This window comes from Cebidichthys violaceus, unplaced genomic scaffold (assembly GCF_023349555.1).
Source record: "Cebidichthys violaceus isolate CVI_PGR_0920_01 unplaced genomic scaffold, fCebVio1.0.p SCAF_25, whole genome shotgun sequence".
Classification (NCBI taxonomy): domain Eukaryota; kingdom Metazoa; phylum Chordata; class Actinopteri; order Perciformes; family Stichaeidae; genus Cebidichthys; species Cebidichthys violaceus.
In genome coordinates, this window is record NW_027176428.1 from 2,896,044 (window position 1) to 2,910,603 (window position 14,560).

Below are 14,560 nucleotides of genomic sequence, written 5' to 3' on the forward strand. Positions count from 1 at the left end.
AACGCTTCGGTACAAAACTACAGAAGATTTGAGGCTGCAGTTGAAGGATATCCGCCTTATAGTGATAAACGTGTATAAGTAAGCACTGTTTTAGGATTCGTGTTATTGTTGTCTTTCTTCAGTGTCTCCTGCAGCTCCAGGGACAAACGAGGATATTTTTATCCTCCTCCCTCTCAGACTTTCTCCCTGAAGGACTCGAACTCTCATCTTACCGAAGGTAGACGCCAAACTGACGTCAGAGCACCCGTAATTTGACGTGTGTACCCCCCCCCCCCCCCCCCCCCCCATGGCGACCACACACGCACACACCAGCCCTCCCCATCACTAGTATTTCCTCTCCTCGGCGAACCAATAACGCGCAGTTTCTCGTCCGCTCGATCTCAGCCAGCTGTTTCTTTAGGAATTAACAGAAAACAAGGAGATTTCTTTGTAGTCACCACGAAACATTTATATCTCGGAGTTGTGGCTGCTTTATCGGGAGCATTTAAGCTTCCCGATTTGTACAGATCTATTTATATATATTTTTCTCATCTGGTTGAATTTCCTCTGAGATGGAAGTGAGATGTCGTCCAGCGGTGATGTGTTGTGTTTTCGCCATCCTCTTCCCCGCGGGTTCCCGGTCGCTGGAGTCCTCTTACGGGGACAGGCAGTACCTGAACGAGTGGGCAGTGGAGATCCCCGGCGGACTGGCCGCTGCAGAGGGGATCGCCAAAGAGCTGGACTACAAACTGGTCCGACAGGTAGGCATTAATGTCCCAGTGTTTAGACTTGAGCAATAAAAGCGCTTAACTATAATTATAATTATATTATGTAGGTGTGTGTTGGCAGTTTTGATGGATATTTTTTAATTTGGCGTAATATCAAAGCAAACTGGGACCTGAATAATGTCTCGTTTTAAAATCAAACACCTGATTTAACAGAAACCATAAAAGCAAAATTAATCATGAAACGTTAATGAAGCCTGCAGCCTACAATACCAGCTGTGGAGCCAGGCAATAGCCATATCAATTATCATACTTTGCTTGATCAAGCCATCAGAATGGAAACTCCTTCCTTTTATGATAGCCTTAAAGCACACTGTACATTTTCAGCACCCTGCTAAATCAAAGGTGGAGGATTTAATCAATCTATGACTCACTGTTTACACACTTCTGATAACTCTGGGTTTCATATCCATGTTCAGTACGGCCCTGTTTTTTTCCCCAGCATTTCAGACTGACTCGTGTTGTCTTCTCCTAAACAAACACATTAGTCATCATAAGGACAGCTTATTAATATGAAACCTGTAGCTCTGAATATCAGCGGGCAATGATTAACGGAGCTGTCTTGGATACTGAGGCTGTCATCTTCAGCTGTGTCAGAAACATATTTACACATATTTTCAGTTTTTATATTACATTACATTCATCCAGAGGACACTTTTTGTCCAAAGCGATTTACAATAAAAGCATCAGCCTCCAAAGAACAAGAGCTAGATGTCATCAAAATAGTAAACTATGGAATTGACACACGTGTGGATATAAAATGCTTTACTTTCCCCAAAGATGCATGTAAAGCATTGACAGAAAAGCATTCACACCTGTAGGCCCCATTATTGTGCTTTGTTTTTATTATTTTTAATTTGAATACATGAAAATAAATCTTGAAAATACAGTATGTCTGCTAGTAATCTGATTTCTAAGTACGTAGTTTACCCTTCACTTAATAGAAAAATACCACACAGTGTATAGATAAAATAGAGGCAGACATTTAGATGTAACAGTGCAGTGATGACACCGTCTTCTAATGTTTCTCGACCTGTACGACAGGCTTCGGCGACCAGATGGCTGGTATTATGTCATTTCCTATCTGTCTCTTGCTTTCCTCTGTGCAGATCGGGGCCCTGGAAGACCATTTCTTGTTCAAACACCGCAATCATCCTAGCAGAATGAAACGAAGTGCCAGCCACATCACCAGGCGGCTGTCGGAGGATGATCGGGTGAGTGGCCACTTTTCTCTACTGACTTTGTCCTGCTCTGTGCGTGATCACTTTGGTCTCGTTTTAACGGACGCCTCCTCTTGTCTGTGAGTAGGTGCTGTGGGCAGAGCAGCAGTACGAGAAACGTCGCAACAAGCGAGCGTCCCTCGGGGAGTGCAGGGACTGCCCGGTGGATAAGCTGTTTGATGATCCCATGTGGAACCAGCAGTGGTACCTGGTGAGTCACCACTAAGGCTTGAAAGTGATTCACACACAACACAAAGCAGCAGATTAAGCACTGATTGAGAAAGTACATGAGGAATTCAACAGGTGGCTCAACAATTAATCTAGTTTGTGCTGGCTTAGAGATGCCTTTTTTTAGACACATATTTGAACACTGTGGACTTTCCAGAGCTCCAAAAACAACAGATTTGGTTTGACATCCCCCTACTGGTCATATGTTGTGTACTTCTGTTGTGTCTGGTTGAACCGCCTGTTTGCTGTTAAGCTGGTCTGTTCTCCCCTGTGACTCTCCAAAACCCTGTGAGTGCTGGACAGCTCCACACTGTTCTGTGCTCTGTCCTCACAGCGACCTCATGCCTCCAGCGTCTAGGCCGCTGAGTGTGTGTGTGAATTATACGTATTATATAGCAACATGCATTTGTACGCGCACAGGGCTGTTTCAGTCAATTTGCATGCACGCATGTGTGTAGAAATGCACAAAAGCGGGGAAACAAAACATGAAAGCGGTGTAACAATAGCACGCTATCGGGCAGCTCTAGCCAAAAGAGCCATTTGCTAAATTGGTAACGCAGTCCGTGTGGAGATGAGAGGAGTGGAGAGAATATAATCCAGCAGGATGGAATAGAGTAGAGCCGTGCATTAAGTCCCAATTTACCCTGAATGGGAGGGTTCAGCCCATTGAGGCAAAGTAGTAGCAGAGAACAGTAGACTGTCACAGCTGTGCATCCCCATTACTAACCCTTTATCCTGAACGTAGGCTGACCCCAGAATCTTTACTGATTTTAATCATTAATCTTGAACTCTGTTCAGCCACTGTTCCGTTGACCACAGCACATAAATGTTACAGTGGATACAACAGTGGTTGACGTTTCTGGGTGCTGCTTATTAAATGTTTTATTCTTACCAGATCAAATTAAATACATTAAAACACAAGTTACTCCATTAGGGCCGCAACTGCAGATGATTTTTCTTTTGATTAAATTAATATTTTTTATAATATGTCAGAAAATATTGAAAATAGGGAGTCCAAAGGAAAAAAGCAACTAAATTGATTATTAATAAATGATGAATGCAATTAACTAATTATCAAAAAAGTTGCTGATTTCTGTTGATTAACTTATGAATTATTTATTAATGGTTTTGGCTCTACAATGACAATGACCATTAATCTGATTTAATTAATAAATCAAGAAATAAAAAAAATAAAAAACTCAATGCAACTCAATCTAATGGGTATCTTTAAATAAACAGTGAGCATTCAGAAAAGAGAGAGAGGGAGATTCACATTACGTTCTCTCAGCTTCCACTTCTCCGCACCTGCGCTAACAGAACATGAGTCACACGCTTGTGGGGAATAAGAAACAAATTGAGATGAATCATTTTTGCCGATGAGAGATGATGGCACTAATGGAATTGGCCTTAAAGTGCCGTTTAGTGTATTTCCACATCAGTCTGTGTCTGTGTCACAGCAGGAGCCACACAACAGTTCATACAAAGCATCGTTATTCACTCTCCTCGTCTGTCCAGTAAGGACAAAGCTCAGTGAAAAAATAGCTGGAAAGAAAATAACATCACAGCCACAATGCTGTGATGTTATTTTCATAGCTTCAGTATTTGCAAATGTAGACATACATGTGATGCCACAATGACATCAGAGTGAGGGTGGAGCTGTGTGACGAAGGCATGGAGCCTGATAATTTAATCAGGGAGTGACTCATACTTGAAGCTTGAGATTCCTCCTGCCAGAGAGAGAGAGAGAGAGAGAGAGAGAGAGAGAGAGAGAGAGAGAGAGAGAGAGAGAGAGACAGAGAGAGAGAGAGTGAGTATCCATGGCGGTGCAAGTGTCAGTCTATGTTAATTGTGCATCGAGGGATCTCATTGTGCTCTGGCGTGTGTGTCCACTCTCTCATTTTATATGCGATAGCTGCAGAGAGACTCGCATAAGCTGCTGCGTGTGTTTGCTGTGTAACATTAAAATCTACGCATGGCCGGCCACTGAGAGCCCCCTCAGCTGCTACCAGCATCGACAAGTGACTCATTTGGTGTTACACCAAAAACATGCAAGCTGTAGATATGAGCTGGTCGGGAGTGAAATCCTCTTGAGCAAATTGTTTTTGAAACGCATCGTGTGACAGTGTGACATCTGCTGAGTATTTACATTGAATGAGTTCTATTGACTGTCAGCTGGAGCTGATACTGTCCAAAGAGAAAGAGAGGTAAAGACAAGCTAGTTAGAGGGTGGGGGTGGGGGGGAGTCAAAGAAGAGGAAAAGAGGCGATACATCACAGGGATGAGTCACGTCTTGGGGTGGCGCTCTGCAGTGTCTGTGCATAATGCGCAAAGAGCAAAAGAGCAAAGTGAGTTCTTTTTTTAGTCTTAGCTGTCTCCGGCTCTGAATCATACTCTTCCCCGAGCAGACAGGCATCGGCCCTGTTCACTCTCCTTCACTTCCTGTTGATTTCCCATTTAAAACAGCCCCCCCCCCCCCCCTCACTCACTACGTGTGAGATTCTATAGTCTCGGAGGTGGATTTCTCAATAATCCGACCGGGGGACTGAATGTGAGTCGAGCCAGAGGAGCTGTGGGTTGAAAGTTTGAAACACAGCACACAGCACATCTCTGGGCACTGGAAGGTATTTGGAGGCTTAAATGAATAAGTAGAGTCATAATGATACACAAAGCCTGTATCATTATGACCCTCTGGCAGCAATCTGCCTACAAGTGGCCATAGGAGTGGACTCAACAAGCCAACAGTCAAGTGTTGAATTTCTGTAAATGTCAGTGGAAGAACAGGCAGGTGGAGTGAGCTGGAGGACTTTGGTTGACCTTTTTAACATGATAATATTTAGAGAGCCTGTTCAGAAGTAATCCACGCACAATTTAGCTTGATTTACAGATTTGCAAATTTTGTAATTTATCTTCACAGCAAGACACACGGACGTCTTCCTCGCTGCCGAAGCTCGACCTGCACGTGATCCCCGTGTGGCAGAAAGGCATCACGGGTAAAGGAGTGGTCATCACCGTTTTGGATGACGGGCTGGAGTGGAACCACACGGACATCTACTCCAACTACGTAAGACACCGTTTCCATGGAGACAGCCTCCGTCGTCTAGGTCTGCCGTTGCCATAGCAACGCTGCTGGTGACACCTTTAAGGCAATTGATGAAAAAAGACGGTATTAGATCTTCAGTATGATAATGTCTGCCTCCAAAAAGCCTTTTTTATGTTTTTAATTCCTGGGTATTTGGCTGTAAAGCAAATTTTGCTCTGAATGATTACTCCTTGCATTTAGGGATGCAGAATATGAAAACATTTCGTTTTTCCGACAGTGTGAAAGGGGTTGCAGATAATTACAAATCGATGAACGCGAGCACGACTGAAAGGGAGTTCAGCGAGGTTTCATTTTTGCATAGTTTCTCCTGTTGAGAGAGGAACTCTGAAAGCATTAAAAAGCCACATCTGTGGTTTGGTTTCAAACAGCGCTGTTGCTTTTAGAAGCCGCTGCATTGCCCCTGTGCAAAAGAAGGGAAGAGGAAGAAAGGGATTGTGGGAGGGAGAGAAGGAAATAATGTATGACAACAGGGCTGATGGAAACAACTCCCACTGTAATTAAGTTAACCCTAATCAGAGAGGCTCAATCAACCATGACGCTCATCCTTAACAATCATGGCATATGAGCAGCGTGCATTTGCATAACTTAATAGCAGTGGATCTGAAATGACAGGCACAGGCGTCTGATTTGATCGGATATTAAAGCGGTTACTGTGAAACTGAAAGGAAGCATTCATTTTGATTTCCTCTTTAATAAGAACATCATTTGTATATTTAATTGCATTTTACGCAGCAGGAAATGATGGGAAAGACAAAAACAGAGGACAGACATTTCCACACACAGTGTAGCATGTTTGTCAAACCAGGAATATTTCAAAATATAGTTGTTGACAAGCACCCGATTACCCTCAGAGTCATTCAATATGTGTTGTTTCACTATTATGACACATCACTATCTCCTCTTGTCACCTACCAAATGTGTCTCCATGACAGCAGATTGGCTCTGACAAACGTGTGTTTTGAAGCCTTCGTCACAGATGATACGCTGACGTCAACCCTTGATATATTTCTGTCTGTTGTTTTCAAAGGATGCAGCAGCCAGTTATGACTTCAACGACAACGACCCCGACCCTTTCCCCAGATACGACTCCACGAATGAAAACAAGTGAGTTGATTGCGGAGAATTGATATTGGCCATTTGTGTGGCACGGGGCTTGCTTATTGTAATAATTAATAAGCATAATGTAGGCACAAATTAGTAGAACATAGACGCTGATTCTGCCCAAGCATTGGAAGACTCCAAGGATTCAGTTTACTGCCTCACCTGCTTTGCTAGACCGTGCCTGAAGTTAATGGCTCACCCTCTGTTAGCTGTCACACACACACACACACACACACACACACACACACACACACACACACACACACACACACACACACACACACACACACACACACACAGATACACACACCCACACACTTTCCTCTCTGCCAACAGCCCTGTGCTCTTTTGTTATCAGTATACTCAACAGATCAAAGCCTTTTCTTCCAGATGAATAATTACAGAGCCACACAACTAGAGAATCTCCCTGACCCTGTCATCACAATCGATATTTCCGTTCTAAACATGACCTTTTACAAGAAAAATTATGTAATCCAACGTTATAGTGGCCTCTTGTGCATCCTATGAAATGAGTGCAGGTGAAACAGTTCAAGATAACCATGAGGGAAACACAATGCATGTCCTGCCAAAAACAACACATGAACAATTCAAATGTATGCATGTTTGTGTAAGATGTAATATTTTCTAGATCCAGCTCTGACTCTGACTTGATGGATGGATGGATGGGGCCGAACCAATATGCAGGATTAGTGTTAAAAACACAAGTGAATGGTTCAATTAAATGTGTATTGAATATGTAATTGTTTCTTAGACATGGGACCAGGTGTGCTGGGGAGATCGCTATGCAGGCGGACAACAATAAATGTGGTGTTGGAGTGGCATTCAACTCCAAGGTTGGAGGTAAGAGCTTCTTTTTTTCTCGTGAATATCATTTTGTTTTGTGTAAATTTAATTTATATTGTTATCTGTTTTTACAAACAGAGACTAGAGACTGAGCAATTCAAATTACACTGCTATGAGGGATTTAAATGATCATTTATTAAATCAGTTTGAGTGTAAAAATAAATAAATATAGGCATGAAAACTGAAAGCCTTTGTTTTAACACCAGTGATATGTTATACATACACATACAATAGGTGTGGTGGATGCTTGTGCACCATACGTTGTAAATAGTCTACCAAAGAATAGGACACAAAGAGAATTCATCAAGTACTTTTAAGCACTGTTATTAGTGCTTGGTTAAAAGTCCATGGCTGCATATCCCTGGATTTTAATTTATTGTATTTATAGCCAGCAGGGAAGGAAGATTTCCTGATGGAGATCTGATTTTAACACCTGATAGTTAACGTCACAATGAGCTCCAATCCACCCAAACAATGGTTTGCAATATTTAGGCTGCAACATTTGAAGGGCCAGGGTGGCCCTCTGGTTCTTAGTGCATCTTCAGAAACAAACATCACACAATTTGCAGCCCTAAAACTAAATTATATTATTATATTATTCATAACCTTTAGATTAAGGCTGCTTTAATACATTCCATTTAGTTGTTTTCTCTTTATTTACTGCTATGAGTGAGTAAATTGCCAACAAACAAACCAAACCGAAAGCATAATGACCAAAAGGGTTACTGGGCGCTAACATTCCTGCATCTCTCTGCTCAGGGATTCGTATGCTCGACGGAATTGTGACTGATGCCATCGAGGCCAGCTCTATTGGGTTCAATCCAAACCATGTGGACATCTACAGTGCTAGCTGGGGACCCAACGATGATGGCAAGACAGTGGAGGGCCCTGGACGCCTGGCACAGAAGGCTTTTGAATACGGTATCCAGAAGGTAAACGAGAAGACGGGCAGCTTGTATTCAGACTCAGCTGGTGTGATCCCAGACTGAGGTTCCCAATGGGAGCTGCTATCTGCAGCAGTGATGGGAATCAGATAGAACATAATCAATAAGGACAATGTTTTATGCTGGAGTTACCTAGAAGTATTACATCTAATACCATAAAACTATTTTCCTCAAATGTATTATTTCTATCACAGTATTATGGCAGCAGCTGAATGTTTGCAAGCTACAAGATGATATCTGATACAACAACATATCCAGCGTTTCTTATCGTCTTCAGCTCTCTCTCTGTCTTGTCCTCCACAGGGCCGTGGGGGGAAAGGCTCAATCTTTGTTTGGGCATCAGGTAATGGTGGGCGCCAGGGCGATAACTGTGACTGCGACGGCTACACAGACAGCATCTACACCATCTCAATCAGCAGCGCCTCCCAGCAGGGCCTGTCCCCGTGGTACGCAGAGAAGTGCTCCTCCACTCTGGCCACAGCATACAGCAGTGGAGACTACACCGACCAGAGGATTGTAAGTAACTATCTCTGTTACGCTATGTTGTGTTTTAAGTCAAGTAACCTTATTTGTGTTATCTTAATACATAAATTTCGTGACACTTTGCCTGCTTGCTTTCAGACGAGTGCTGATCTGCACAATGAGTGCACTCAGACTCACACGGGAACGTCGGCCTCTGCCCCCCTGGCTGCTGGAATATTTGCCCTTGCACTGGAACAAAAGTATGCAGTGCTGTTGCTCACAATCTGCATGTGATATTTTTAATGGGGTGACTGTGGCTAAGTCCTTCAATCAGAGGATTGATGGTTCGATCCCCAGCTCTGGCTCCACTAGTTGCATGTCGATGCGTCCTTGAGCAAGGCACTTAACCCCAAAATTGCTCCCGTAGCTGTGCCTACGGTGAAGAAATGTGATAGAAACTGAATTGTAAGTCGCTTTGGATAAAAGCGTCTGCTAAATGACTGTAATGTAATGTAATTCAATTTACAGTGGATTTATTGTAATTTGACACTACTAGATCAAAATCAGTAAATACTCATTGTGTCTTCCGTCCCTCAGCCCAGATCTTACCTGGAGAGACCTGCAGCACATTGTGGTCTGGACCTCCGAGTTCGACCCTTTGGCCAATAACCCAGGCTGGAAGAGGAACGGAGCAGGGTTGATGGTCAACAGCCGTTTTGGCTTCGGCCTTCTCAACGCTAAAGCCCTGGTGGACCTGGCTGACCCGGCCACGTGGAAGCATGCGCCTGAAAAGAAGCAATGCATCGTCAGGGATGATTCTTTCCAGCCCAGGTATGTTTCACAGCTGCTCTCGTCTGCTCTCGTTTGATTTTTTGTTTGTTGCTTTGCCAACAGGATTTTTGGCCACTGTTTTTAAATGATAGACGTAGCTGTGCATTACAGTGTATATATCTCATACATTACTAGACTACACTTGTGACTCAATGCAAATTATTACATTTTGAGATAGAGAACTTTATTCCCTAAAGCAAACAGATGAAATGATCTGTGTTATTAAAGAAGCATCTGTCGCTTTTCCATAATAAATCTTAATCCCGGGAGGACTTCCTGTGCCATTAAAATGAATCAAATCAAAAAAAAAATGTAACTCTCAATTCTTCATGATTGCAGCTGAGAGCATTTGAATTTGAGGTCAATCATCAACTCTGAATATTCATTAATGCTAATTGTTAAACAACGGGATTAAATATCTAAACCCAAAAGCGGCCGAGCACGGACAGAAACTCAACGTCCCGTTCTGCAGTCTCAGCAGTCTGTCTGTTTGCATTCCTTCATGGATTGTTAACCCACAATGCTCAGCTGCTATACTTTTTGTTCCACCAGTAGACAACAGCTACAACCAACTGAGTTCTGCGTTCCTTTAAGTGTCCATTTTGCAATTTTCTTTTGGATTACGGGGCTCAATAGCACTGACACCCAGTTTCCCCATTACCTTGCTACATCCCTGTCTAATCCCGAGGATTTGGCTCTCCATTTCCCTCAATGCTTAGTGGTCTAACCCTCTCCAGCTTTATGGCAGCTTGAACACGGAAATCCTTTCATTCATGTCTGGGAAAGATGAGGATTAACTGGTTTTGCAAATGAATGACCAAATCTGTACATGCATCTTGTTTTCATTTCCAAAATCTGTGTTTGTCATTGAATTATCTCACAATAATATGTGATGTTTGCAGTAGTTTGTTTATTTCCACCCCGCTGCTGTTTCCCAGATGGTAATGAGAACATGTCAGGGAACTACATGTTTGTGTGTCTCATTCTCTGCTATTTTAATGCATCCCACAGGGAGCTGAAAGCAGCAGGGGCGATCACTATAGAGATTCCAACCAAAGCCTGCGTGGGGCAGGAGAACGCAGTCCGCTCATTGGAGCACGTACAGGTGGAGGCCAGCATCGAATACACCAGGAGAGGGGACCTGCACATAACCCTCACCTCCCCAGCCGGTTAGAGATGTGCACACACACACACACACACACACACACACACTCACACACACACACACACACACACATTTGAGTGAAATAACCAAGTTCGCAGATGATTGAACTTTTTGGATTTTCTCCTCAGGCACCAGTACAGTGCTGCTGGCTGAGCGAGAGAGGGACACGTCCTCTAATGGCTTCAGAAACTGGGACTTTATGTCTGTCCACACATGGGGAGAAGATCCTGCTGGTACATGGACCATAAAGATCACAGATACTGTGAGTTACACACAGAGCATATTTGGCTTGTTTGTATAACTCCTGAGCTTCTGTTCCTGAGTTCTTCCTGAGATCTAACCAACATTATTTTCCCCCAAAGTCGGGCCGCATGCAGAACGAGGGTCGAATTTTAAACTGGAAGCTGATTCTTCACGGGACGTCGGAGAAGCCAGAGCACATGAAGACACCTCGAGTGTACATTCCCTACAACGCTGTACAGAATGACCGCCGTGGTGTAGAACACATGGATGACATGATGGAGGCGAGTACAAACGTGGTTAAGATGTAGAGGAAAGGAATGGGTGTTAAATCCCTCAGCGTGCCATGAAGCTACAAACTGATGCTAATGTTCAGTGTACTGACATGCTCACAATGACAATGCTAACACGCAGATATAATAATGACCATGTTCACCATCTTAGTTTGACATGTTAGCATGCTTGCCAATTTACATAAAACACAAAGTACAGCCGAGAGTGATGGGAATGTCATTGGCATGTGCATATTATTTATAGCTTTTTATTATGTGCTCTCCAGGATATTTGAAATCAAACAATGACTATGAGGTTTAAGTGTCGACTTTCAGTTTTCAATTTGAGAGTGTTTACGTCCATATTTTGTGAGCGGTGTAGAAATTGCAGCACTTATCACAATCACAGTCATTGTTTACTTTTAGATCCATTGTGTTGGACTAGAGAGCCAAAAAAAATAGATCACTGCTCAGGCACTTTGGGATTGTATTGATTTTTTTAAATAAATATTATAAAAATTTAATATGATAGCAAAATAAACAGATTATGTTGTCTATCTTTATATCGATTTGTGGATCATTTTCATCTCACAATTTGCGTCACACACCATTAACATGTCTCCTCTCTGTCTGTCTGGTTGACACAGAAGCCCACACAGGCCTATCCGCCTCCAAAGACTGAGACTGCACGAGCCTCCTCTCCTTCCAACCCAGAGAAGGAGCCCAAAAAGCCCTCAAATCCACCCTTCTCCCCCTCCCTGGCCCTGCTGCGTCTCCTTCAGACGGCCTTCAACAGGCAGACCCCTGCCCTGCAGCAGCCACAGTCTGTAGCCAAGGCCTCCTCCGCCTGGAGGAAGCAGCAGCCGGGCCGGAGCCTCTCTCCTCCTGCGACAAGACTCCCCCCTCAGACGCTGTACCAGGCTCTGGACATGATCAACAAGTACCAAGGCCCCGAGGACAGTGTCTACAGTGACTACACCGATGGCTTCTACAGCAGCAAGCCGTACAGGCACAGAGATGACCGACTGCTGCAGGCCCTGTTTGAGATGATAGATGATAACCGCAACTGAAGGCCCGGAGAAGACAGGAGAGAGGAGGAGACGAGAGGAGAGGAGACAAGAGGAGACGCGAGATTTAAGATTGGGGGAAGCATGGCAATGTGTTGGTTGGGGAGCAGCAGAGGAGAAGGCAAAGAGAAGAGAGAAGCAGAGGGATCTGGCTTTGGAGGTGTGGAAGAGAAGAGAAGACATACAGGAAAGAGAACTCTTCCACTCAGTTCTCTACCCCCCCCCAAAAGGAAATGCTGCATATCTGATCTCTTTACCTTCATTTGCCAATCACCGTTCATTCATTAATTCTGTCATTAAGTCGTGATAAAATTTCCAGTCCACCCGTGATTCAAAACCCCGACTTGTTTAGGGCCTCTCTGCTACAAACTGTACCTCCATGTAGTGAAAGTTAAAGCATTTAATCATAAGAAAGGAGCAGGAGGCCTTGTGTCTCTTCTCTTCACTGCCTGCTCAAGCATGCCACCTTTAGAATATGAGTTTTGTATTACTATCTATATATTATCTATATATTCTACAAAGACAATGATTGTAATATGGTTTTGACAACAATTGACATCTAAAATTCTCACTTTCAAAAATCCTTTTTGTTTCTATTTATATTTTCATGTCCTAGAGTCTTATTTTCAACGTGTTTCACACTATTATGGGAATATTCTCACCTTTAGAGGACAGATTGATCCTTAAAAAAAAAACTGACATAAAGTCATGAAATTAGTCAGCATACATTAAAAATTAAACAAAATTCTTAATCGATCGGCAATGTGAAAGGTTTGAACTGTGTTGACAAAAGATTAATTCTCAGGGTGTCAACAAAGCTCAAGAGAGTAGGAGAATCATATTCTAGAAGTATTAAGATAAATATATAGAGTGTGCAAGATTATATACTATAAAAGTATGCAGATTAAAAAAGAGGAAACATAACCATCCTCTACTCTGGTAATAATTAGGGACAGATGGAGTCTTTCACTTGGAGTAGTGATACATTCAAAGTGGAAAAAAAAAATCTTCTTCTTGTGCTATTTGTTTAATTTTGTATAAGTACAATGCTGCATTAAATGAAATATTTTTCTAAGGATCCTCATAGTTTATGGAAATAATATATACAGTATCAAACCCTTCTCTTTTCTTGTGGCATGGTTCACTCAATAGCTGCACTACACTACAAATGAGTGTAGTTATCATAACTACAAATGAACACTGCCAAAATCTTTGCTGTCAAAAAGCTTCCGTGTATTTCAGTGGATGTACAAATGGCTAAAATGTTTGTTCATCCTCTGCAATATGCCAACTACAAACAGTTCCTTGAATCCTGGACAGATTATTGCATTAATATTACTTCTCTGGTATTATTTATTTGATATTAATGGACCATAGATCACACGTCCATCTGTAGAATAGGGGCTCTGCACTGCAGCCTTCGAGCACATTCATCTTGAACGCCTTAATATACGCTGTAATAAATTTGCATACTCATCTCCACACGGTGTCGATCAATTTATAGATGCTATTGTAAGTGTTTCTGACATGAATAGTTATGAATCTTCTATGCAGAGTCTCTATCCTCCAGCTTGGAACTGCCTGCCCCGCTTCTCTGCCAACAAGGTGACAGGAAATAGAAGATGTTTGGGACAAACGCTTCACCCTGTAATTTATCCATTCTTTAGTGTAGCCCGTGCTGTTTTCTTTATGTTTTTGTTTTCGACTGACGCTTCAGTCCAAGGTTGTTTACACAAACCAATATTATGTTGCAATTTCTGTATGGATATACAAAATAATAATGAGATTTATCGTAATAAACTGCAAAGTGACCCCTTGAGTCTGTTTGAGTCTCTGGCAGCGCGCAGTGAATTTGGGAGGGGACGTCAGGAGTGTCTGAAGTGACAAACTGTAGTAGATAAATGAGAATATAGGGCAAGGGGATCTAATTTATTAAATATGTGGTTCTCACGGGACAGCGACATTATCAACATGTGTATACAGTTCATAACAGGAAATGAAGAAATTAAAAACATCTACAGCAGTAAAATGCAACATAAACATTAATGCAGCGGTATTATTGGTCCAAAAAACATAATAGCAATACAGCATTTTACTGCACAATGAGTATCTTAACTTTTCATAAACTTAGCCTACATCATTTTACGTTCTAAATGCAGGACTTGTGTGGTTTTATTGCCTTTACTTAGGCTCCGGAGCTGCATGTGGCTCTTCAGCCCCTCTGGTGCGGCTCCCTGGCTTTGACAAAAAATAACATGGAAATAAATAACGGTTATTTTTAATTTATCTTTCAAAGGGAACA

The 14,560-nt window shown here is 42.5% G+C and overlaps 1 protein-coding gene across 1 annotated transcript; it reads left to right on the plus strand.

Moving 5' to 3' along the window:
- The first annotated feature begins 322 nt into the window (after positions 1-322).
- On the plus strand, positions 323-14,070 carry pcsk1 (proprotein convertase subtilisin/kexin type 1). The gene is made up of 14 exons (XM_068720336.1): positions 323-740; positions 1,874-1,978; positions 2,073-2,195; positions 5,127-5,273; positions 6,340-6,416; positions 7,186-7,274; positions 8,037-8,209; positions 8,525-8,737; positions 8,843-8,943; positions 9,281-9,514; positions 10,526-10,683; positions 10,808-10,941; positions 11,042-11,203; positions 11,839-14,070. Exons 1-14 carry the CDS (start codon positions 552-554, stop codon positions 12,259-12,261), a joined length of 2,328 nt encoding a protein of 775 aa, XP_068576437.1. The 5' UTR covers positions 323-551; the 3' UTR covers positions 12,262-14,070.
- The last annotated feature ends 490 nt before the right edge of the window (positions 14,071-14,560 follow it).

What these genes read in the sequence shown, in the direction of transcription:
- pcsk1 (XM_068720336.1), top strand. Translation starts at nt 552, where the DNA reads ATGGAAGTGAGATGTCGTCCAGCGGTGATGTGTTGTGTTTTCGCCATC. An exon ending in GACTCCACGAATGAAAACAA is followed by an intron (nt 6,417 to 7,185) that starts GTGAGTTGATTG and finishes ATTGTTTCTTAG; the next exon opens with ACATGGGACCAGGTGTGCTG. An exon ending in ACATGGATGACATGATGGAG is followed by an intron (nt 11,204 to 11,838) that starts GCGAGTACAAAC and finishes TGGTTGACACAG; the next exon opens with AAGCCCACACAGGCCTATCC.